Raw genomic sequence first — 26,557 nt, 5'->3', positions numbered from 1 at the left:
AAATCAGCAACCAACAAATTGGGAAAAGATCTTCACCAATCCTACATCAGATAGAGGGCTAATATCCAATATATATAAAGAACTCAAGAAGTTAGACTCCAGAAAACCAAACAACCCTATTAAAAAATGGGGTACAGAGTTAAACAAAGAATTCTCACCTGAAGAACTTCGGATGGCGGAGAAGCATCTTAAAAAATGCTCAACTTCATTAGTCATTAGGGAAATGCAAATCAAAACAACCCTAAGATTTCACCTTACACCAGTCAGAATGGCTAAGATTAAAAACTCAGGAGACAGCAGGTGTTGGAGAGGGTGTGAAGAAAGAGGAAAACTCCTTCACTGCTGGTGGGGTTGCAAATTGGTACAACCACTCTGGAAATCAGTCTGGTGGTTCCTCTGAAAACTGGGCACCTCACTTCCAGAAGATCCTGCTATACCACTCCTGGGCATATACCCAGAGGATTCCCCACCATGTAATAAGGATACATGCTCTACTATGTTCATAGCAGCCCTATTTATAATTGCCAGATGCTGGAAAGAACCCAGGTATCCCTCAACAGAAGAGTGGATGCAAAATATGTGGTATATCTACACAATGGAGTACTATTCAGCCATTAGAAACAATTCATGAAATTCTTAGGCAAATGGATGGAGCTAGAGAACATCATACTAAGTGAGGTAACCCAGACTCAAAAGGTGAATCATGGTATGCACTCACTAATAAGTGGATACTAACCTAGAAAACTGGAATACCCAAAACATAATCCACACATCAAATGAGGTACAAGAAGAAAGGAGGAGTGGCCCCTTGTTCTGGAAAGACTCAGTGAAGCAGTATTCGGCAAAACCAGAATGGGGAAGTGGGAAGGGGTGGGTGGGAGGACAGGGGGAGAGAAGGGGGCTTATGGGACTTTCGGGGAGTGGGGGGCTAGAAAAGGGGAAATCATTTGAAATGTAAATAAAAAATATATTGAATAAAAAAAAAGAAAAAAAAAGAGAACAGGATGAGCAAGCCAGGGGAAGCAAGCCAGTAAGAAACACCCCTCCATTGTCCCTGCATCAGTTCCTACTTCCTGATCTGCTTGAGTTCCAGCCCTGACTTCTTTTGGTGATGAACAGCGGTGTGGAAATGTAAGCTGAATAAACCCATTCCTCCCCAACTTGCTTCTTGGTCATGATGTTTGTGCAGGAATAGAAACCCTGACTAAGACCTTTCAGCAGAGTTGCTGGTTCTACCAAAAGGCCATTGAAGTACAAAGCAGAGTGGGGAGCATGGGCTTGTTTTTTTCTAGTTCTTAGTTATGATGCCTTGATGGCTGAGGTTTCCTTGACTTCAAAGTGCCCATTGTATTTCATCAGGGCAGCAGGTGACAAGTAGCTTCATCTACATACTTGACACAAACCTAAAATCACCTGAAATATGGAACTTCCAGTGAAGTATTGCCAAGATCAGATTGCCCTGTGGGCATGAGTGTGAGATATTATATTTTCTTTAAAATTTTTATTTTCTATTTTGCCTGCGTGTATTTATGGGTGCTGCCTATGTACTTCTTACCCATGGAGGTAAGGAACAGGTATCAGATTTCCTGGAACTGGAGTGACAGATGGTTCTAAACCACCATGGAGGTGCTCAGGACCAAATTCAGGTCCTCTGTAAGAGCAGCAAGTGCTCTTAACCACTGAACCCTCTCTCTAGACTCCTGTGAGACATTTTCTTGATAGATAATTGATATATTAAGGCTCAGCTTAGTTGTGGGTGGTGGTATCCGTAGGGTGGGCCTAGGTTAAATGGAAAAGAAATAAGACAGGGAGGGCAAATAAATCAGCAGTGTTCCATGGTCTCTGCTTCAGTTTCTGTTCTGGGTTCCTGTCTTAAGAGCTCCTGCCTCAGCTTCCCTTAATGATTGTCTGTAAACAATAAGCCCAAGAAACCCTTTCCTCCCAAAGTTGGTTTTGGTCAGTATTTTATAGGAACATAGAGCAAACCAGGACCCAGTCGGAAGATCAAATGGGGTAATGGTATAAAGCTACTCTGTAGGTGAGGAACTGTTGGAATCCTGCAGTACATTCTGGAGATAATAGATTTTTGCTTTTATCAGCACTAAAGTAGAGGCTGAAGAAAAGAACACAGGACACTGTTTGCAGGTTAGGAAGACAGTTAAACCTTCAAACTACTTAATTTGCCTTTACAGGACTAAAAGTCAGCAAAATTGTCTCAGTAATTTTGCATTGTTGATGCCCTTGAAGATTTAGGCTGTACCTCTGTTAAAAGAATTGTTAGAAACTTCATGAAAAGATAGATTGCTGTTAAAATTCTTAGAGAATTATGCACAGGGATGACTTTATTTAATCATAAAAGATGTAGTCTTTGAGGCCAGAAGTCCAGAAGTAAATATATTCTTCTTGATGCAGGAGGTGAGATTCTGTTCCTTGGGATGGCACACCTAGTGAACTACACAGATCTGGATGTGCAAATCTATATCCAGGACACTTCTGCTCAGGTCCTTGCACAGACAGCATTGGGACTGGAGGTGGCGTTGCCTCCACTGCTGCCTGGCATCCATAGGATTTCACTGCTCATCAATGGGGTCAGCATTCGCTCACAAGGGTAAGGTCGCCACTGTGGTTGAATTTGGGTCTATCTGATGGACTAGCAGCTCCATCTGGTAAATTCCACTTTTATTTAAGTGTCTTCTTTATTCCATGTAAATTGGAATTGATAAAGATATGAGAATTGCAAACATATGAGTGAGTCTTGAAGCCTTGTGGACAATTCACTCCTTAGACCAATGGAAGGGGAAATAATGGGTTACTTGCTGGAGAAAAGGGAAATATCTGGAAGCTGTTTCAGGTGGGAATGGGGTGGGCGTCTGTGTCTAAAGAAGGTAGGTAAGGCTTTAGTGGAACACTTTAATAAGATTGTGTCTGAGGCTGTTGTGCCTAGATTGCAAAATCTCCAAAGAGACCCCCAGGAACCACAATTCCCAATGCAAGCTCATGGGAGTCTGTATTCAAGCTCTAACTTGGGCCACAAACCTTCCTGATGGGATAGGAAGGAGAGAATGACCCCAGCTCTAGGTGAAGGGCGTTTATAAAGGAAAACACACACACACACACACACACACACACACACACACACACACAGGCAAGGGTTTCCAAGGCATGGCATTGCAAGAGAGTGTAAAGGAATGTTGGTCTCTTTCCCAAGAGCCCATGGGTTGTGGGCCATATCACTGCAAGGACAGCAGACTACTAAGAGCTGTCTCCAAGTACAGAAGCTTAAAATAGAGTTTAGAGGACAAGATGGAATCTTTCCTGTTGCGTTTTGGCTCTTCAAGACTTTGAATAAATGGGTTACAGTAGCCGCAGAAGCCATGTCTTCTGCCTCACCTTCACCTCTGTACCTTGAAATTCCTCTAGGTTTTCTCAAGAAATTTTCTCTCCCTAATCTAGGAAGTATCTAACCTGTGTGAGACTGAGATTGATGAAGCCACATGAGGCTGGTCCAGGACAACGCCCTGCCCTTCTCTCCAGTGTTTCTTCCCTATGAGGAAGACCACTGATACTTGCTCTCCCTCATTGCTCCTCCCTTTACACACATCTCTCCATCTGGTCTAACACCACCCGTCTTCTCTAGGGTTGATCTCCACATCCAGTACCTCACTGAAGTTTTCAGCATGGAACCTGGCTCTGGGTCTCTCTTGGGTGAGTGATTCTGACATCTCACATAATTTATCAGGATAGTAGTTGTTGTTTGGCCAAAGCTTCAGGGAACAGGGAAAGAAATTTCCATTGGTTTTCAGATGAATAATATTTCAAGTGTGAAGAGTTGTGCGACTTCAGCTCTGTGAGTTCCAGAAATTAGAGTATAAAAAGGAGAGGTGGCTAACTTTTGTTTTCTACTGGAAATGTTGAAACATCCAGTGGACAGCATATTCTAGCACCTAATGGACAGCACACTCAAGCATCCAGTGGACAGCACACTCAAGCATCCAGTGGACACCACACTCAAGCATCCAGCAAACGCCAAACTCAAGCATCCAGGGGATACCATACTCAAGCAGGTATTAGGAAGAGAAGGGCATGCCTCCTGCAACAATTGTCTTTGACATTATATGCGCAAGGAGATGAGGGAGGAGTCTCCAGTGTCTCCACTTTCCTCTAAGGATTAAAGACAAAGGAAGAAACATAGAAACAGAAATGCAGTGTGGGAAATGTAAGAACTATGTAGAATGTTATATCAGATAATGTAACAGATGGAAAGAAAAAGAAAGAATTTAATTTTTCACTCACATATAAGTTGATAGTAGTATAGCAGTATAGCAGTCTAAGACATACAAATGTATTCTGAAATTTTATCTTAAATATTAAAAAAAATTACCAGTTTTTGGGTTCGAAGATATGGCCAGTGATTACAATCACTTGTCACTCTTATAGAGGATGGAGTTCAGTTCCTAGCACCCACATGGTAGCTCACATTTGTTTGTAACTCCAGTTTCAGAGAATCTGTCATATCCTCTTCTGGCCTCCATGGGCACAGTATAGAGTAGTCCATAGATATACATGCAGGCAAAATGTCTATACATATAAAATTTAAAAATCTTAAAAAGTATTTTTATAAAACAAATGGAATCACTGAACTGCTATATAAAGTACTGGCCAAATGCCCACACATTTAGCCATGATGAGGATGAAATTTGTGCACCCTATTTTTGGCTTAATTGTAGCAGACCTGTACAAGTGGTATAGTTCTTATTTGGACTATTAGCTTTTACATTTATTTGTGTGTGTGTGTGTGTGTATCTGTCTGTCTGTCCGTCTGTCTGTGCATAAGCACATCTCCAGTAAGCACATAGAGGTCAGAGGTCAGCTTTCTCTTTTCATCATGTGGTCCTCAGGTATTAAGCCCTGGTTGGCCACACCACAGAGGACTTTAGCTGCTGAACCTTTCAACTAGCCAGAATATTAGCTTTTAATTTGTGTCTTTCATGTTTACATGTTAGGTGGAACTCTCATCTGTCTCTCAGGAACGGGACTGGGCAGAGACCCAGCTCTGATTCGGGTGCTTGTGGACAATCGTCCTTGTGATATTGTGAACTTAACGGAAGTGAACATTTGGTGTGAGACTCCCCCAGCCGTACTACCACCCAAGGCAGATGTTCTCACTGTCCCAGCCTCTGTGGAGATCTGGGCTGGCAACACTTCCCTCTTCCATGGACCAAACTTGGTGGGAAAGGGCTTTACCTTCACATACGAAGCAGCAGCAACACCAGTGGTCACTGCTATGTGGGGAGAACTCATGAACAACAGTCTGAAGTTTTACGTGGAAGGAAATAACCTCTCTGACTCAGTCATTCTTTTGGGATCCTTGAAATGTGACCTCAAGTTGCATTTTCTTGGTGATAGCACAGACCTGTCTGAGTGTTCCCTTCCTCTCCACAGTTTGGAGGCCGGGATTTATCCTCTCCAAGTTCATCACAAGAGGATGGGGTTTGCCAATACGTCTGCAGTGCCTCAGAAATTTGAGTTGTCACCTCAGATTATCGATGTCTTCCCAGCACATGGTTCTAAATGCGGTGGCACGGTACTTACTGTGAAGGGCATGGCCTTCACTTCCAGACAGAGGTCAGTTCATGTTGACCTTTCAGGCCCTTTTGCTTGCATGATTTTGAGTTTGGAAGACCACACCATCCTATGCCAGACCAGCCTTGTGGGTGACCAGTTTTCTGAAGCATCAATGGCTCTAAACATCACAGTTCTGGTCAATGGTCTGACCAGCAAGTGTGAGGGGAACTGCACACTCTTCATGGACGAAGCGACAACTCCTGTTGTGGATGCTTTGACTGTAAGCATCAGTGGGTCTCTAACCACGGTGCTGATGAGAGGCCAGAGGTTAGGTAACACTGCCAATGAGCCACTAGCATTTGTGGATGATCAACTTCCCTGCCACACAACTTTCTTCAATACCAGCCATGTGGCATGCCAGATGAGAGATTTGGCCCCAGGACCCCACTACCTGTCAGCTGTTCATACAAGTGCTGGATATGCTTGCCTCAGTAGTGTTTCTAGAAACTTCTTCATTATGCCTCAGGTGTTTGATTATTTTCCTAAGGATTTCAGCATCCATGGTGGAAGTCTCTTGACTATAAAAGGCACAGCCCTGCGAGGGTGGAAAGCTACATTTGTGTACATTGGCCATCAGGCTTGTCTAACAGTGAACATTAGTTCTCAATCCATCCAGTGCATTGTTCCTGCAGGAAATGGCTCTGTTGCTTTGGAAATAGAGGTGGATGGCGTTTTATACCACATGGGATTTGTTGATTACAGCAGCATCTTTACCCCAGAATTGCTTTCTGTTTCACAGAATCATGATGTCTTAACCCTTACAGTGGCCCGGATCTCAGGGGCTGCAAATGTTGACATTCTTATCGGGACATCACCCTGTCTAGGTGTTGCCGGGAACCATACGGTTCTCCGATGCATGGTCCCTTTGCTTCCTGCTGGGGAGTATCTTGTCACAGGTTATGATCACAGCCGAGGATGGGCCTCATCTGCTCACATTCTCGTGCTGAGAGCCACTGTGACCTCAGTGACTGGGAACTATGGTAAGTAGATAATATAAGACATAATATTTTCTCTATAAAGTAAATTAATTGTTACTCTCAGTTTTGGGAAGAAGGGTACCAATGTCACTATAGGATATAGCAAAAAAGGGGTGGGTGGGTGCTGGGTGACCTCTTGACCCCTTATAGTCACAGTATCTTTCTCAGGCCCATCTTATGAGGTTTCATATACTTATCTTCATTTTTCATCATAGAAATTCTACACTTTCCCAAAGTATTAGATTTTATTTTAATTTCAGGCAACCACTTCACTGAACGAGTGTTTTAAATTTTTCATATCAGTTACTAAAGTTGCTCATTATTTGATTGTATAAGGTTATAAATGCATTCACCTATTTTAGACATATGCTAATTTGTCTTATTTAAAACATGTCCCCGTAGCATTAATTTCTGCCGTTTTGTAATGGTTCACAGGTGAATTCATACTCCACCAGTAATATGCCAGTGCCATAGTACAAGTGTGGGAGTTAAACTTAAACAAATATTTATTTTCCATTTTTTGTGTATGTATGTGTGCTTGGGTGTATATATGTGTATCCCATGCACTCAGGGTGCCCATGGAGGCTGCAAAAGGGCATCAGATCTCTAGGCACTGGCATTATAGGTAGTTGTGAGCTTCCCATGGTGGGCGCTGTAACCCAACTCCAGTCTTCTGGAAGGGGACTGAGTGCTCTTAACCCCTGAGTCATCCCTGTAACCTCCAACTTAATTATTTTTCTTTTAGATACACTGACATTTGTTTAGCTTTTTTTTTCTTTAAACAGACTCTGTTCCTTTACTTTGCGGAACGAGCTCAAGTATGATTGTGATTTAAAGACTTGGAGGAAACCATTCAATCCATATTGTTGGGGTAATAGCCATAATATTTCTTAGACACTTGGCTTTTGTGAAGTGGGATTCTGTTGGGATCAGGATTTGCATTTGGAGGCCATGGTTAATGGAGCTAATGTAGACTTGCTTTTTCTAAGATTTGGCTTCCTCGTTTAATAAAGGACTTGGGCTAGATAAGTCCACAATTGTTTTCTCGCTATTCCTCAAGAAACCATCATTTTTATGTTGAAAGAGCACCATAGAATGCACCTACAGCAGGAGACATCACCCTTGAGTAGTCGAGCACCTGTGGAAGGAAGGAGCACCATTTCTCTAATGCAGTGGTTCCCAACTTTCCTAAAGTTGTGACTGACGCGTTAATACAGTTCCTCATGTTATGGTGACCCCCAACCATAAAGTTATTTTTGTTGTTACTTCTTTTTTTTTAATATTTTTATTTTCTATATTCTTTGTTTACATTTCAAATGATTTCCCCTTTCCCGGATCCCCCCTCCCCATATGTCCCATAAACCTTCTCTCCATCCCTTCTCCAATCAACTCCCTCCTTTTTCTCTGTCCTTATATTCCCTTCCAATGCTAGATCAATCCTTTCCAGGATCAGGATCCTCTCCATACTTCTACATGGGAGTCATTTGTTATGCAATTTGTGCCTTGGGTATTCAGGGCTTCTGGGCTAATTAATATCCACTTATCAGAGATTGCATTCCATGTGTATTCTTTTGTGATTGGGTACCTCACTTAGGATGATATTTTCCAGATCAAACCATTTGCCTAAAAATTTTGTGAATTCATTGTTTCTAATTGCTGCGTAGTATTCCATTGTGTAAATATACCACATTTTCTGTATCCATTCCTCCTTTGAGGGGCATCTGGGTTCTTTCCAGCTTCTGGCTATTATAAATAAGGCTGCTATGAACATAATGGAGCATGTGTCTTTATTGCATGCCAGGGAATCCTTTGGGTATATGCCCAGGAGAGGTATAGCAGGATCCTATGGAAGTCTCATGTCCAGTTTTCTGAGGAACCTCCAGACTGATTTCCACAGTAGTTGTACCATCTGACAGCCCCACCAGCAGTGGAGGAGTGTTTCTCTTTCTCCACATCCTCGCCAACACCTGCTGTCTTCTGAGTTTTTGACCTTAGCCATTCTGACTGGTGTTACTTCTTAACTGTAGTTTTGCTACTGTTATAAATTGTGATGCAAATATCCGATAGGCAGGACAGTCTTAGGCATCCCCTGTGAAAGGGTCCTTTGACCCCCAAAAGGAATTGCAGCTCATGGGCTGCGAATCACTGCTCTAGTGGAGATTGAAGCTCTGCATCTCCGAGTGACCCAGCAGTATGGACTAGCTGTGCTTGCCAAAGAACCTTAAAACATGTCTTTACTGTGACAGTTACTGATAGTGGCAGAAGTGGAGCAATAATTGGAGGTATTAGATGTTAAACTCTTGAGTCAATTTGTATAATGAGATTCTAGTTATCTATCAAAATAAAATAGAATCTATGAAGGTCTGGAAAAATATCTGTGCAGTAATTTTAAGTAAAGAAAAGAGCTTCAGGATAGTATGTGCATAATGATCCCTTCGTATATATATAAAATGTGTATATACATATACATACATATAAATACATGTTATATATACATACATATATAAAGCATGTATATATATGCATTTGGAGGCAGTGGTTAATATAGCTAATACAGACTTGCTTGCATATATATGCTATATATAAGTGTATGATTGTGATTTAAAAACACGGGGGAAATCATTTAATCCATATATCCATATATATCCATATGTATACATGTATAACATGCATACATATATACATACACACATATAATGTTTGCTAAAGAGTTATAGGTGGTTAGGAGGACTTAAACTTTCATTTCCATTTTATACTTTTTTGTATAGAAATAAGTTTGTGTACAAAAAACTCAAAGTTGTAAATCAGCTATTTATATATCATGACTGCAGATTTTAAACATTGCCCAACACACAGAAAACGATGCAGGTCAGAGCCAGGCAGAGGGGAGCATGGAGATGCCGGGATCAGCTGGACACATTCTGTGGGTGTTGAGAAGGCTGCACAGTGAGAGAGTGATGGTTGAGCTTTGTGTGCAATAAGCCAAGATTTGCCTCATAAGTGATGAGCTTGGGATTTGTCTCTGAAGGCTGCCTGGGTGGAAGGCTTCTGCATGTGCTCGGAGCAGGATTTTCTCCAGGGAACATCTCAGCTGCTGTATGTGGTGCTCCGTGCCAAGTCTTGGCTAATGCAACAGTGTCTGCCTTCAGCTGCTTGGTTCTGCCCCTGGATGGTAAGAAAAAAAATCACATGTAGACATGTATGTAAAGATAGTATCCTATAGCCCTTTCTGTCTCTGTTTTGCTACTGTACTGACTACTACTCAGAGTAGAATTTCCTCTTTTTTCTCAAAGGTGATAGACCCTGGGGCCCGAGGAGGTGGCTCAGTGGGGAAATTGCTGGCTTTATAAGAATGATGATTTGAGTCGAGAAACTCTACACCAATGTTAAACCTTACTGTAAGGCTACATGACTATAACTCAGAAGTGGTTAGAGGTATAGAGACAGGGGAATGTCCAGAACTTTGCTGGGTAGGCACTCTAGCTGAAAGGTGAACTCTGGGTTCAATTAATCTGTCTCAAAAATAAGGTGACGAGAGATGAAGACACTTGAAGCCAACTTCTGGACTCCACATGCACACAACTAGACAAGAGTATTACACAACACACATATGCACACCCTCCCATACTCACTCATATATACCTTACACATGCATATAACACATACACACAGACAAAAAGAAAATCATTAGGAATCATTTCGTTGATTTTCTTGTTTTCTTTTAGCCAGTCATGTTTGGTTCTACCCTAGGTCTCTGGGCTAGCCAGTCTCTGGTTCCTGGCCATACAAGAAGTGTTGGGTATAGGCTGCCTCTCTCTTGGGCTTCAAGTTAAACCTGACATTGGTTGGCCACTCACATATTTTCTACAAACACTACCTGCACACGCTGCAGTCAGGACAGAGTATATAGGTCAAGGATTTTGTTGCTGGACTGGTGTCCAGTTTAATCCTTCCATAGCCTACTGAGCACTTTCCAATATCAAAGAGACTAGAATGTAGTGGTGAAGTTTTTCTGTTTTGCTACTATGCTGACTACACTTGGAGTAGAATTTCCTCTTTTCTCTCAAAGGTGGTAGACCCTGGGGCCTTACCTGGAGGTGGCTTGGTGGGTAAATTTCTGGCTTTGTAAGAATGATGATTTGAGGGCTGGAGAGATGGCTCAGTGGTTAAGAGCACTGACTGTTCTTCTGGAGGTCCTAAGTTCAAATCCCAGCAACCACATGATAGCTCACAACCATTTGTAATGGGGTCTAGTGCCCTCTTCTGGGGTGTCTGAAGACAGCTACAGTGTACTCATATAAGAATGATGATTTGAGTTGAGAAACTCTACACCAAGATTAAACCTTGTGTGTTTAACCTTGCATGCTCCATGCAGGGACTAGCTTGACCTCTCTATGTTTAGTGAGCTGTGTGGATGTTGTCCTTGTCAATGGGACTCCACTGCAGCATTTTGTCCTAGCATCAGCCTGGGTTATTTGAGGATCTCTACAGGACACTTGCCCAGCAACTTAAGTGAATGAAGCCCTGACCCACCACCGGAAGCCTTGCTTGACTGCAAAAGATGGCTAGTTCAGACTCCCTCTCCTCCGTTACTAGAAGTCCTCACTAGGGTCACCCTCATAGATTCCAAGAAGTTTCCACTGCACTAGGTTCCCGCACCACCCCCAAATACACCTGGCATTGTAGCTGTGTCTTTCCACACTCTCTCCCTCCATCCCTTCCCCCAACCTGATCCCTCCTGATTCTGTCTTCTCTTTTCTTTTGCTACTCAAAATATATCCTATTTCCCCTTTCCTGGGAGAGCCATGTGTCCTGTCTAGCACTTCCTCTTTGCCCAATCACTCAGGGTCTTTGGATTGTAGCTTGATTATCATTTACTTAACAACTAATATTCACTTATAAGTTAATACATACTACATTTCTATTTCTGGGTCTGGGTTACCCACTCAGGATACTTTTTTTTGTAGGTGCATCCATTTGCTTTCAAGTTTTGTGATGTCATATTTTTTTAACAGCTGAGTTGTGTACTCCATTGTGTAATTGCATCACATTTTCTTATCTATTCTTTGGTTGAGTGATATCTAGATTGTTTTCATTTTCTGGCTGTTATGAATAAAGCCCCAGTGAACATAGCTGATCAAGTGTCCCTGTGTTAGGATAGAGCATCCTGTGGGTGTATATCCAGGAGTGGTATAGCTGGGTCTTGAGGTTCCCATTTGTCTGAAGAACCTCCATATTCATTTCCGTAGTGGCTATACAAGTTTCTACTGCTACCAGCAATGGAGGAGTGTTCCCCTGTTCCACATCCTCACCAGCAGGAGCTGTCACTTTTGTTTCTGATCATAGCTATTTGACAGGTGTGAGATGGAATATCACAGTGGTTTAGGTTTGTATTTCCTTGGTGGCTAAGGATGTTGAACATTTCTTTAAGTGTTTTTAACCATCAAAGATTCCTCTATTGAGAATTCTCTGTTTACAGTTTATATATATTTGATCCTAGCCCTTTATCAGACACAGAGTTGGTAAAAAACAAAACAAAACCCGCCATCTTTTCCTATTCTGTAGGTTGCTACTTTGTCCTTCTTTTCAGTTTCACTAGGTCCTGTTTATTAATTTTTGTTTCTAGTGCCCGAGCTATCAATATTTTGTTCACAAAGCCATCTTCTGTGCCAATGTGTTCAAGGCTACTCCCTACTTTCTATTCTATCAAGTTCAGTGTGTCAGGTTTTATGTTGAGGTTTTTGATCATTTGGACTTTGATGTTGTTCAGGGTGGTAGATATGGATCTATTTACATTCTTCAACATGCAGCCATCCAGTTTGACCAGCACCATATGCTGAATATGCTGTCTTTTTTTGGCGGTGTGTATTTCTGGCTTCTACACACACACACACACACACACACACACACACACACACACACACACACACACACCAAAAAAATACCAAACTGGTGTGTCTGTGTGTCTATAGGTGTGTGAAGTTATGTCTAGGTCATCAATTTCATTCCGTTAATCAATGTGTCTGTTTTTATGCCACCACCATGCAGTTTTTATTATTATAGCTCTGCATTAAAACTTGAAATCAGGGTGATGGTATATCCAGAGGTTCTTTTAATATTCAGGATTATTTTAGCTATCTTGGAAATTTTGTTTTCCTTGCGAAGTAGAGAATTGTACTTTTAAGGTCTGTAAAGAATTGTGTTGGGGTTTGGATGGGTATTGTGTCAAATCTGTAGATGACTTTGGTAGGATTATTTTATTAATTCTTTTGATCCATGAGTACGGGAGATCTTTCCATCTTCTTCAATTTCTTTCTTCAAAGGCTTGAAGTTTTTATTATACAAGTCTTTGAACTGCTTGGTTAGAGTTAGCCCAAGATATTTTTTTCTTTTTTTTTATTCAATATAATTTATTTACATTTCAAATGATTTCCCCTTTTCTAGCCCCCCCACTCCCCGAAAGTCCCGTAAGCCCCCTTCTCTTCCCCTGTCCTCCCACCCAACCCTTCCCACTTCCCCGTTCTGGTTTTGCTGAATACTGTTTCACTGAGTCTTTCCAGAACCAGGGGCCACTCCTCCTTTCTTCTTGTACCTCATTTGATGTGTGGATTATGTTTTGGGTATTCCAGTTTTCTAGGTTAATATCCACTTATTAGTGAGTGCATACCATGATTCACCTTTTGAGTCTGGGTTACCTCACTTAGTATGATATTCTCTAGCTCCATCCATTTGCCTAAGAATTTCATGAATTCATTGTTTCTAATGGCTGAATAGTACTCCATTGTGTATATATATCACATTTTTTGCATCCACTCTTCTGTTGAGGGATACCAGCCCAAGTTATTTTTATATTATTTGGACCTATTGTGAAGGGTGTTGTTTCCCGGATTTTGTTCTTGTCCATTTGTTGTTTGTATATAGAAAGGATATTGGTTTTGAGTTAATATTGTATCCAGTTTGTTGAAGTGTTTTTCAGCTATAGGAATTTCTTGGTAGAATTAGGGGTCACTTATGTATATTGTCATATCAATACTTTGGCTTTTTCCTTCCTAATTTGTATCGCCTGATCTCCTTTAGCTGCCTTATTGCTCTAGCTGAAACTTGAAGTACTAAATTAAATAGATTTGAAGAGAGTGAACAATCTTACATTATTTCTGATCTTAGCGGAATTGCTTCAAGTCTCTTTCCATTTATTGATATTGGCTATAGGTTTGCGGTAAATTGCTTTTATGTTTAGGTATATTCCTTGAGTCCCTAATCTCTCCAGGACTTTTATCATGAAAGGATGTTGGATTTTGTCAAAGTTTTTTTTGTTTTTTTTTGTCTTTTTCTGCCAAAGGATCATCTATTGAGACGATCATGCAATCATGTGATTTTTATCCTTTCAGTTTTGTTTGTGGTGGATTACAATGACTGATTTTCATCTTTACATCTCTGGGCTGAAACCTTCTAGACCACTGTGGGTGATTTTTTTGATGTTTTCTTAGACTGGGTTTGTAAGTACTTTATCACATAGTTTTCCATGGGAAAATTAGTGTGTAAATTCTCTTTCAGTCTTGAATCTGTATGCAGTTTGGGTATCAGGGAACATTCGCCTCATCAAATACATTTGGCAGTATTCCTTCTGTTTCCATTTTGTGAACAAATTTGAGTAGGATTGGCATTAACTCTTTGAAAGTCCAGTAGAATGCTACTCTAAAATCGTCTGGCCCTGGGCTTTTCCAGTGGCTGAGGGGAGGGGACTTTTAATGACTGCGTCTACATCCGGAGGGGTTATAGGTATATTTAACTTGTTTATTTCATCTTGATTTAATTTTGGTAGGTGGTATCTATCAAGAAAATTATCCATTTCTTTTACATTTTTCAATTTGATAGAGTACAGGTTGTTAAAATATGTCCCTGTGACTCTCTGTCACCTCAGAGCTTATTGCTTTTGTCCCTCTTTGCGTATCTTGATTTGTTAATTTGATGTTCTCTTCGTGCTCTCTTAGTTTGGATAAGGGTCTATCTTGTTGATTTTCCTCAAAGAATCAGCTCATTGATTCATTGATGTTTTTTATATTCTCCTTGTTTCTATTTTATTGATTTCAGCCCTGAGTTTGATGATCTCCTGCCAACTCCTCTTGCATGTGTTTGCTTCTTTTTATCCTAAAGCTTTCAGATACGGTTACACTGCGAGCGTGAGCTCTCTCCAGTTTCTTTGTGAAGGCACTTAGTGTTGTGAGCTTCCTTCTTATCACACCTTCACTGTGCCCCATAAGTGAGGGTGTGTTGTGTATTACTTTCTATTGACTTCTAGGAAGTCTTTAATTTCTTTACTCTTGCCTTTACTTTTTTTCCACTCAGAGAGTTGTTTAGTTTCTAAGAGGTTGTAAGCATTATGTTGTTTCTCTTGTTGTTGATATCCAACTTTAATCAATGGTGGTTGGACAGAATGTACAGCATTATTTCAATTTTTTTGTATCTGTTAAGACACTATATCTGAACATGTGGTCAGTATTGGAGAAATTCTCATGAGGTGTTGAGAAGAAGACATATTCTTTTGTTTTAGGCTGAATTGTTTTGTAAATATCTGTTAGATCTATTTGGTTTATGATGTCTGTTAGTTCCAGTATATATTTTTTGTTTAGTTTTTGCTTCAGTGACAATTGGTGAGAATGGGCTAGTGAATTCTTCCATTATTAGTATGTGAGGGCAAGTTTGCTCATTTGTTTGTTTGTTTTTTACAAACTTGGGTGCCCTTGTGTTTGAGGAATAGATGTTAAGAATTGGAATGCCATTTTGGTGGATGTAGTGTTTTCCCCCATCTCTTTTGACTAATTTGGAATGAAGTTTATTTTGTTAAATATTAAAATTAAAATGGCTACACCAGCTTGCTTCTTGTGTCCATTTGCTTGGAATAATATTTTCCAACTATTTTTCCTCTAGGTAATGTCTGTCCTTAATGTTGAGGCATGTTTCTTGTATGCAGTAGAAGGATGGATCCTGTTTTCACATCCATTCTGTTAGTCTGCTTTTTTTTAAATGGCAGAATCAAGGCCAATGATATTAAGATATATCAGTACCAGTGACTGTTACTTCCTATTATTTTGGCAGTGATGGCAATGGTGGTGGTGATGGTGATGGTGTATATATGTGTACATGCCTGCAAGTATACTTCCCTTCTTCTGGTTTTGCTGGTGTAAAATTATTTATTTCCCATGGTTTTTATGTGTATAGTTAACCTCCTTGGGTTGGATTTTTTCTTTTAGTACCTTCTGTTGCAGTGGATTTGTAGATAGTTTAATTTTGACTTTATTGTGAAACTTTCTCAGTGTATGGTGATTGAAAGTTTTGCTGGGTATAGTCATCTGGGCTGGCATCTGGGGTCTCTTAGAGTCTGCAGCACTTCTGTCTGGCCTGTTCTGGCTTTTAGTATCTCTATTGAGAAGTCATGTATAATTGAAATAGTTTTGTCTTTATATGTTACATGGTATTTTTCCCTTGCAGCTTTAAATATTCTTTCTTTATTCTGTATGTTTAGTGTTTTGATCATTATGTGGTGAGAGGACTTTTTTTTCCTGTTCTAATCTATTTGATGTGCTGTAATCTTTTTCTACCTTTATAAGCAGGTTGTTTAGGAGGTTAGGAAAATTTTCTTCTCTGATTTTGTTGAAAATATTTTCTGGGCCTTTGAAGTGGGAATCTTCTATTTCTATTTCCATTAATCTTAGGTTTGATCTCTTCATAGTGTCCCAGATTTCCTGGATGTTTTGTGTTAGGACTTTTCTAGATTTAATGATTTCTTTTATCAATGTATCCATTTCTTCAGTTGTATCTTTGACACCTGAGATACTCTCTTTCATTACCTGTATTTTGTTGCTGATGCTTGCATCTGTAGGTGAGTATAAGATGTCTATCTGAGTTGGAGGTAAAAGGGAAACCAGGGCAGTGAGAGGCAGATGGTCTGTGGTGTCTACAGGAGGCATGGAATGCGGGGAGGCAGGCACAGCAGGTGTTCTGTGGCAGTACTAGATATGACCCTAAGGATCAGGTCTAGGCAAACAGAGGTTTGTAAATACTTTCTCATATATATCACACGAATTAATAAACTTTAAACAACTTAGTATTATTTTAAAACATTAAATTTTAACTAGGAGTACAAAAGGAAAAATATGAAGTGTTCAGATCCAGGTAAATTTTGGTACTGTAAGTTTGAAAACTCATATAGGAAAAATAAAATTAACATATTATAAAGGATTTGGTTAAATATTAGAAACTGAGAATTAGCTATTCCAGTTTTGAGAGGAGCAACACCGGAATTACAGACTGTAACTCTTACTCTGGCCACAAGGTGTCACCAAATACTCATCAATCACACAAACACATTTGCTTTCATTAAAACAGAAAAAGAAAAGCTTGCAAGCTACTCCATGCTCCTTATGTGAGAAACAGGTGGAGGGTTGGGGATTATTTGAACCTTTTGAAACTGAAATAAATGTTCCACGTCTGATTGTGTTTTCATTTCTTCCTGTGAAAGTACGTGTGTAATAGACGTTAAGAGGTTGGTTAAAAAATGGTTAAGAGGTTGCCCATGAGAAACTGTTAGAAATCACTAGTAATTCTCCTGTTGCATAGGATTGCATATGACTGGCAGCATGGGGAATCTGTGTAGTCCAGAGGCATTGTTGGAGGAAAATCAGCAGTGACCCTCACACCTGTATTCCAGTTACCATTTGCAGAGGATTCATCCATCTTTGTATATTGCTAGGACCACCCTCCTGAACTGTCTCAGTGTTAATCAGCCTTTGGAAAGTTGAAGCACGTTCCTCTGTTACGGCAGTGTAGTGTGCCTGTGCCCCGGAGCTACTTTTGCAGCATTGCCTGGGAATCTGTTAGAAATGATTCTCAGGATTCACGTTAGCTGAAACTTTCTGCACAATTGTTTTGATGCGTCTTCTCTGGTTTCCTACATTGTTACCTAATTTAAAGCTCAAAACCAGGTAGTTTATTAAGCAAGTTCTAGACATGTTTGGTAGCATCACAGATGTTTGCCTATAATTTGGTCCTAGTTTTGTTATTAACAATAGTGCTGTTTTCTGGTTTATGATCTTTCTGTTAAATACTATCCCTCCTTTCACTTTCTCTTTCTCCCTCTCTGTGCAAACATGTGGTATGCATGCATGCTTGTGGTACGTGTGCATGTGGTGTGTGGCAGTATTCCTAGGGAGACATGAACAAATATCTCCTCACCCCAGATATGGAGTTTATGTACACCAAAGTAAGGATATTGTCAAAGTTCAGTTTGGTGAACCAAACAGTTTTATTGGGGTTACTCACAGTAGTATGGGTGAGGGGTTACTTCAGGCAGCTGAGCTGGTCTCCTCTGCTTCTCCCACGAAGCTTAGCTGATATGTCTCTTTCAGGCAGCTCAGCTTATTTGGAAGTGTGTTATACACCACTTATGTATGTTCAGGGAAAGAGGAACCGAGTAAATCTGGCCAGTTTCAGGGACTTCCTTAGATTTTTGAATTGTTTATTTCCTGAGTTAATGAACCTCCCTTCAGGATGGAATATTTTATCTCAGAGAAAATTTCTACCCAACATCAATAATGTGCTCATGTATGTAAAATGTGCACCTATGTGTGTATGCACATAAGTGGACACATGCAGTATATGTGTATGCATTACTGTGCTTGCATTGTCTTTATTTTGTTTGTTTTTTGAGACAGGGTTTCTCTGGGTAGCTTTGTCTTTCTTAGAACTGCTGTGTAGACCGGGCTGGCCTCGAACTTGTAGAGCTTTTCCTGTCTCTGCCTCTCAAGTGCTGGAATTAAAGGTGTGCACTACCACAGCCCGGTAAATTGCTTGTTTGTATACAGGCATGTGCCATGTGTATGCATTTGGTGTGCATGTCCACGAATGTGCCAAGTATGCGTCTGTGTTTCTAAAATGACTGCACAGCCAGATCCTCTTCCTGTTCAGATGGCTTCTTTTTCCTTCCACAGTTCACTGCTCTCCTCTTCTCCTTTGGTCTTTTGTTTGTACTTCTCAAATTTAACAAGGTCACTTTGAATTCTGACCCCTGGTTTGAAATATTTTCAGTTTGATTTTACACGATAGAGGGATGGTTCCTATCCCAGATCGTAGATAAATGTCTTAAGAGGCGAGTTTTCCTAATTACAGTTTGCTTGTTCTGATGCCATGTACTGATGTGTTTCCCTTTTAGAGAAGAATGGGGAATTAAAGAGGGAGATGAGAAAAGTTCCCCGGCTGTTTTGGGGGTCAACTATCTTTAATGCCCCCTTCAGATTACACTTCTAGCAAAAGAATATTTTTCTATACAATGGGTGCTGAAACATCCGGTTAGATGAAATTCATAGTTCACTTTTGTTTAAAAATGCTCAAGATCTTTGATCTTCAGTTTTTTTTTTTTTTTTTTTTTTTTTTGCATTTCCTCGGATAATACCAAATGACTTTTTCATGGAAACTTTAACTTTTCCATAAGGCATGAAGAGCTAAAGCGATTAAGGTCACAGAGCTATTTAGTGGTGGAACTTTGAATAAAACCCATGGATTCTGATCCCCAGCCTTGGGTGCTTTTCATAATCCACCCTGTCAATTTGCATCCACTTAATCACCTACAATGAATTCATTATTTTATAGGTGCTGAGCCTGTTTTTATTTGCCTTGGGGCTCAGGATCTAGAAAGGTCTCATGTTTTTGTCTATCCACAGGAGAGTCCTACCATCAGACATTTTTTTTTCTGCAATTATTCATTCAAAACATTCCCAGAGAATGTCCTAGGTATCAGGTGCTCTGGAATGCAAGAGCAGCCATGATAGCATTTGGGTGTGGTCATATACTACAAACCCTGCTGTATGTGCTTACCTTGTAAGGTCCTTGCTGTCAATGCTGGGTTGAGATAGCAATCATGGATTCATGCAGAAAGGTGAGGACGGGCTAGCTGGAACAGGCTAGAGCTCCTTTTCTTCTCCTGTTCACGTTAAGATTTTCAGACAGTTCCTGTTATAATGCCCCACCAGATATCTGTTATTCTTCCTATTAAAAGTTACTGACCCTTTGCATTATTTTTGTTCTGTTGTTGGAGCTACAGTTTGACTATGTGACTCTGGTTGGCTTGCGACCAGCTTACGATGGAGACCAGGCTGGCTTCATACTCACAGATCTGCTGGGGGCCTCTCTCTCCTGGACGCTGGGATCATGCTTGCCTTATTGTTGATTTTACGTCTCTTCCTTGTCCAGAGAGAACGGGACAAATACATGTTTTTCTACTTTATGAAATATTACTGGTCATTATAATACACAGAGAAGTTCTGTTAGCCAAGGAGTTTCATAAAGAGTAAGAAGCTTAGCTAGCAACATGGAAGAAGTAATAGTAACTTCCAGAGGACCTCAGTGTAACAGATAAATAAGAAAAAGATTAATAAATATTCCACATAAAAAAGAGCCACAAGGCAAGAGCAGAGACTTCACAGTCATGAATTATAATTAAACATAAAATTTCTCAACTTAATATGTAATAGTAAAAATGGAAATTCAATCTAAAAAGTCAAGATTAAAAAAAAAAATGTCAGTTAAAGCCACAGTGTGACACTGTGTTCTTCACCACAAGGCAAAGTCAGGGTCTGATAATTCCAAGTGCCAACAACTCGATGGAGCTGTTGAGTAAGAACACAATGTAGGAATACAAACATTTCTATAGAAAGCAAGGCAGTAGTTTCTCTTAAAGTTGACCTTACACCTGCAAGCCTTTTTCTTCATAGACACTCATCCTAGAGCAACCCTGTTCACATCTGGAGCAGCAAATATTTGGAAATATCCAAAAGTCTACTGGTGAAGCAAAGAACTCATTACAGTTATGGCAGGAAGTGCACAGAGGGCACATAACACGGCGGCTGCACGCACAAACATTAGGAATCGTACATTACAGGGGCATGGATATTTTGTCATGTATTATGTTTATTAATGTTCAAAAATAAAAGTTGGTAGCTTCTCATTTAGAAATATGAAACTGTTTAATAAATTTAAGAATAGTTTTATTTTAGATGTATGTGAGTCTTCCCTGCATGTTTGTCTATGCACTATGCATGTGCCTGGTAAAGGCCAGGAGAGGGTGTCTATAGTTATAGGTGGTCATGAGCCTTCATGCTGTCTCTGGGAACCAATCCCAGGTCCTCTGAGAGAACTGCTAGTGCCCTCTCTCCAGCCTCTCGCCTTGCATGGTTTTCTTTTTTTTAAAATGCCAAGTGGTCATGTCTGAGAATGAGGAAGGAAATGAGTCTAGAGCAGCAAATAAGTCCAGAAGTATTGTAACTGCTTCAGTCTCTTGCTGTCTGAATAGTCACATGTACTTTATTTATGAGGATTATATATGTTTCTAAAACCATTTCTTATATTCATCTGCCTTATAATGTACATGTATAAAATACTTTAATAATTATTTCTATATATTTATATGGGTGTGTGTGGAAATAAATGTTTCCATATATGTGAAGGACAGGAGATAACTTAAGGTGTCATTCATAAAGAGTACCCTCTACTTTATTTTGAGATAGTGTTCCACATTGTCTGATAATGTTTTTTTTGGGGGGGGGGGGTTGGTGAACTGATAATTTCATTTTTCTTGGCCAAAGAAAACATGATTCCTGAAATGACACAAGACTTTGAGTTCTTTCCACAGGTTTACCTAAACTCGTGGTGACTTTTCCAGTGTCCTTGGCTTTCCTATGTGACCTGAGGCCTGCTGAAGACAGCTGTGACGTCAGCAGCCCTACCTACTTGCAATGTGATTTGACTGTCTCCGTGGGGACAGAGAGACTGCCTGGATCCTGGCCGTACATCTACCTTTGTGAAGAACGTTCTCCATGCCTCTTCATACCAGATCACTGGTCAGAGTCAGTCTTCCCGTCATTCTCAGGCCTCTTCCTCAGGTAGCTCCATCTCTCCTGTCCTCTCTGACTTTCCTATCAGCCATGGCCACTGGGCTCCACAGAGCTGTCAGCATGCACAGGCAGGGTGGTTATGGCCTACGGGCCTCCAACTCTTTCAGAGGGGCTGTTCCATCATGGATTCCAGCCAGCCTACATATCAAAGCATCGCTGTCTTTTTCAAGTGTTCAAGAGAACATCTGAAAAATATGCCCAGTAAACAGCTCACTTTGTTCTTGCTTGGATTTTAATATTTATCTTCCGATCCAAAGCGACATCTGGTGAATGCCAGTGGGGAGAGAGATTAGACATTATGAAAAACAGAAGCCTTCCCCCCCCCACTTCCTTTTTTTCTTTTCTTTCCAAACAGATTCACAAGTACGGAAAGAAAAAAAAAATCACAGAGAAATCTGGCAGATTGCACAATGTTTATTCAAAAGAAGGGGGAGTTATGCCCTAGAATTATTGTAGATCTGGGGTTTAGATGCCATAAACTCATAGGGACTCCTTGAGTTTTTAAAGAAAAAAAATCTAACAAGTAATACCATGACTTTCTAGATCCAACCTGTTTTATAAGACAGTTTCTGAAAGGCATGCATGTTGGTGACCTTAATTCTTGTCGGCAGTTCAGTTTCTACGTGGTCTGATATCATAGCACTGACCACAGCCTTCTGTCTTTAATGCTTGTCTAGATAGAATGGCCACAACTGACTTGTTTATGAAGACCCAACTTCCTCATTAAGATATAAAACCAAACAAGACCAGTCACCTGTGGTAGAGGGAATAACTAGTTCTTTCCATGTCTTTCTGACTCTGTGATGGCCTGAGCAATCTGTCTAGGCAGGAAGTTGCCATCAGAGATTTGTGGTCAACCAGAAGAAAAGAAGCATTTCCTTGGTATACTATGCCTTGGAAAGGTATTGTGGGAAATGAGGGCCTTCAGGGTGTACTGGGGTGAAACAGGGTCTCAGAACTCACAACCATGTCAACAGATCATGTTCCATTGATTCTGAGAGGCTTATTTAGACATCTTAAGTGGGGTCTTCCTCCTCACTGTCAGAGGTGGCTGAAGCAGTTGTGTCTCAGACCCCATTACAAGATGTCCCCTAACCAATCAGTATGTTTTCAGCAAACTGAGCATCTTACCATCCTGGCTATTTCAGCATGCCAAGTGGACGTGAGTTACTGAGCTAGGATTTGGAGTTTCTAGACTTAAACACAGTTTACATTTCATGTTGAGGATGAAGGCAGAACACAGGACTCTCGTGGCTAGCAGGATGCAGGTGCAGTGTTTGGAATATAGTTTGGCAAATTGTTATTCAAAGCTGTAGAATTCTACCTACTCTATGTCCCAGAGGTTTCACATCTAGGACTTCATTTTAAGAAAGCTGATAGCAGTGTGTGATGGGTGCAAACAGTGATATTCTTTGAAGCTAATATTGAAATAAGTTTAGTAATACATTCAAATGGCATGGCACCAAAAGACTTAAAAATCATGCTATAGAGTGCTTTATAGGAAATGCTTAAAATGCTTCATAATCACAGACCCCAAAGCAGGGCTGCAGTTGACTCCCTCTGTTGTGTGCATTGTGTTTGTACTCAAATGACTGGGAAAGCAAAGACTAGGTGGTTGATGGTATTTCTCTTCCTCATTTGGTTTTATGCATTTTTCTGAGGAACATGTGTTAATCTCACAACTAGAAGACACACACAATGAATTCCGCAAAGGGCATTAAGGAAATCTTGCAGGATACAGCTTGTCCACTTCTTGAAAGGTTCTGTTTGTGAATCTAGAGTTCTATTTCCCAAGGTCTTTTTACAGAACCCACTTCCATTAGATGCTGTATCTCCTTGATAGAACTAATATTGGGCGTTGTGTCATTTGGCACAGTCAGGCAGATGTATGTGACAAAATTGTGCCCTGTGCATCCATCCATCTACCCATCCTCTCCCCTTCCCAACCATCACCTGCCATTCATCTTTTAGCGAGTACAACTATGGTTGGTGTTGTGTTGGACCAGGTGTTGTGGGTGATTCAGTGGTTAGAACACAAAAGTCAACAACCTTAAGAGGGTAAAATAAAAAACAGATGAAGTAGTCATGGGTGAAGAGTGCTATAGACCTACACATTTAGATGAGAATTTCTAAAAAGAGAAGGCATCACTGTGTAAATCCAGGTACTGAAGGCAGCAAGAACAAAGTTACCATAGATTTTTATGACCGTTTATGACTGGAAAAGCAAAGACTTAATTGTATTTCTTTTATAGGCCAGCTAAGTGGGAGCAGAGTGAAAAGAAAAGACAGTGACCCCAGGAAGGGAAGGAAAGCTCTCTAGGAAGTCTGGGCTGTTCTTGAAGGACTCTGGATTCTTTATTAAGTGAAGATGAAGTTGCTTTTCAAAGTCTACAGTGAATTCAGGGCCGTATTGGGAGTGGAACCTGAGGCTCTCGACTCACAGTGCACTTCACACAATGTTGTCTGTCAGCGTCTGTGATGAAAGCCTTGGTGGAGATGTATGTGGGAAGGAAGCCAGGGCTATAACGAAATAAGTCCTGCTGAAGTGGGACAAGAGAATTCCTGAGGAGCTTTTATGACTGATGTTAAAGAACACAGAACCTTATTACCTGTTTTTGTCAGAATCTGATGACTTCCACTGAAAGCAATAGATTGAGAGTCTAGAATCCTAGGTCCTAGAACTATTATCACTATTTGAATGAAATATTTTCACCACATTCTCTTAAATATTTATGCATTTGCTTCTTTCTTTGTAGTTATAGCACTATGTATGCATTTGTTGATGTCTCAGTTTATTTAGATATTTCAATTTCTTTTCAAATCTGATCAACTCTATCTCCTCATTCATAAAATTCCTGTAAAAGAAAACAGAATATTAGTGTTTTTCAATCTTTGAAACTTTTGTAACCATAAAACTAGATTTGTTTTGTTTCTTTGATACGGGGGCTCATTTTGCAGCACTGGGTGGCCTTCTGATCTGCCTGCCTTGAAAGTCTATTTCAGATACCGTGACTTCCCTGCCAATTTTAGTAACGGCATTTAAAAGACAAACATTTCTACTGAGGCAATCAGAGACAGGATAAAAAAAAGTATGACCCACCAGGAAGGGGTGAGCCTTCCAGCCTTCAAGAACCTAGCTAGAGAAGGCCATGTGTTGAAAGCAGGCAAACCCGAAGAGGGCTGGGCGCCTAGTATCACTTACTCAAATTTTTGCTGTAGAAGCCAATGACAGAGAGGGATGGTGGGCAAATATTTTCCCAGTTAACTACGGGAAAGGTGGAGAATTATGGGAGTTTAGACAACTCAGCTTGACATTATCCCTGACAAAATAGTGGGAGGAGTTATTAATCAGATGGTCTGTGAGCCTTCAGAATTAAAAGTAGCTGTCTGGGAGCCAACCAACGTGGAATGTCATTGTGCAGTGGACCAACCTCAGTTCTTTCACATAGGCTCATAAGTGATTTATGATGTAAACCCAGAGGGAGCTCCTCACAAACTAGGCTAAGAATCTCCTCCAATCCAGCGTTTGGAAAAGGAGAAAACAACGTTGGTAGCTGAGCCCCACAGTGGTTGCCCCACTCAAATTGCTCTCAAGTCCGGTATCTGGAGAACCCATCTGGGCTTTGCGTTTGTTTTTTATTTTCATACTTTCAAATATCATATAGCATTTTCGTTTTCTCTATTTTGTTTTTTTACGATTGAAAGTGTATTCTTCCGAAAGTTCATAAACATGTACAGTTTATTCTGGTCAAATCTACCCCAACTAATTTCATCCAGCTCCCCCAGGAACACTCTTAATGCATCTCTGCTCCAAATTCATGTACTCTTTTTCTTTTTAAAATAAACAAATCACCTAAGCGCAGTTGGTGAGGCCCATATATGCAGAGGTGTGGGGCCTCCCATAGAAATGCAGGCAGTTTACCTACAGCCATGCCTTCTGCAGTGAGCCTTTGCCCATAACTGCTCAGCTGAGGGCGGGGCCCCAGGAGCCCTTCCCCTAACCCTGCTGGAATTTGGACTGGATTTATCTTGTGTGCATAAGCACATTTTCCATAAGCTCTTATGTGCAGTGTCCATGTCAAGTCCAGAAAAGTATTCCACAGCTTCCTTCCTTATCCTCTGGTTCTTAAACTTTCTCCCCATCCCCCTCTTTTGAGATGTTCCCTGAACCTTGGGTGGAGCGTTGTTGGTATAAATGACCTACCTATACCAGAGTATATAGACCCATTCAATCTCAGTGCTTTGAATCTCTGAACTAACCACTCACTACCCTCTGCAAAAAGAAGCTTCTCTGGCCACTCTTGAGAGTAGCGTAAACCAGTCTACAAATAAATATTTAGACGGCAGTTTGACAACTCAATCTTGTTCGAAATGACGGTATGTTCTCCACTAAGACCTTTGGCCTCCTCAGACATAGGCTTTTGATGAGGTTTACTTCTTCTTATTTTAGAACTGAAGCTACTCTACTGGTCTCGGACTCTTGCAGCGTGATTGGCATTTCAGGAGCGAAGGCAATATATTTCAGGATTATGGTTTAACTAGGTAGACGATGGCACCTGATTTAAAATGTATTTGAACTATGGGCTCAAATTAAGGGAGGCGATGTATTTAGAGCTGAACGTGGATTCTGACATCTCTGCAGTAACACGACTAACAGCACTGCTACCTGAGCTGGAACAAGCATTGCGTTTATTGGGCGCTTGTTGTATACTAGGTTCTGTTCTATTCATTTTATATGCATTATTATATTCAATTCTTTACCACCTCTACAAAGACAGGTGCTAGGTTATTAGCAACTCTTTTATAACGGGGAAATGAAAACAAAGTTTGGCGAGTGCGATCTTAAGTGTCACATGGATGCCAAGGATTTATACTCGCATCCCATTATTACTCACAGGCTTCCACACCTGCCTGATCTTTGTATTCTGATGCTGCTCAAGCTTCTATTGAATATATACAGCAGAGGGAAGCCTCCACACTTTGGAGTGCTGAGCCTTTGAGAGTTTTGGC

At 40.6% G+C, this 26,557-nt stretch overlaps 1 protein-coding gene across 1 annotated transcript in view; it reads left to right on the top strand.

The window, feature by feature from the left end:
• Positions 1-26,557, top strand: part of Pkhd1 (PKHD1 ciliary IPT domain containing fibrocystin/polyductin) — a 463,409-nt gene that overhangs the window by 67,304 nt on the left and 369,548 nt on the right. The window contains exons 29-33 of the mRNA XM_052192751.1: positions 2,413-2,608; positions 3,638-3,705; positions 5,004-6,605; positions 9,631-9,774; positions 21,316-21,535. Of these exons, the coding sequence (XP_052048711.1) occupies positions 2,413-2,608; positions 3,638-3,705; positions 5,004-6,605; positions 9,631-9,774; positions 21,316-21,535 (2,230 nt within the window). The remainder of the gene's footprint in view (positions 1-2,412; positions 2,609-3,637; positions 3,706-5,003; positions 6,606-9,630; positions 9,775-21,315; positions 21,536-26,557) is intronic.

The sequence above is a fragment of the Apodemus sylvaticus genome, chromosome 9 (genome assembly GCF_947179515.1).
Source record: "Apodemus sylvaticus chromosome 9, mApoSyl1.1, whole genome shotgun sequence".
Classification (NCBI taxonomy): Eukaryota; Metazoa; Chordata; class Mammalia; order Rodentia; family Muridae; genus Apodemus; species Apodemus sylvaticus.
The sequence above is the reverse complement of the archived record's forward strand: the minus strand, read 5'-3'. Positions and strand labels throughout refer to the sequence as shown.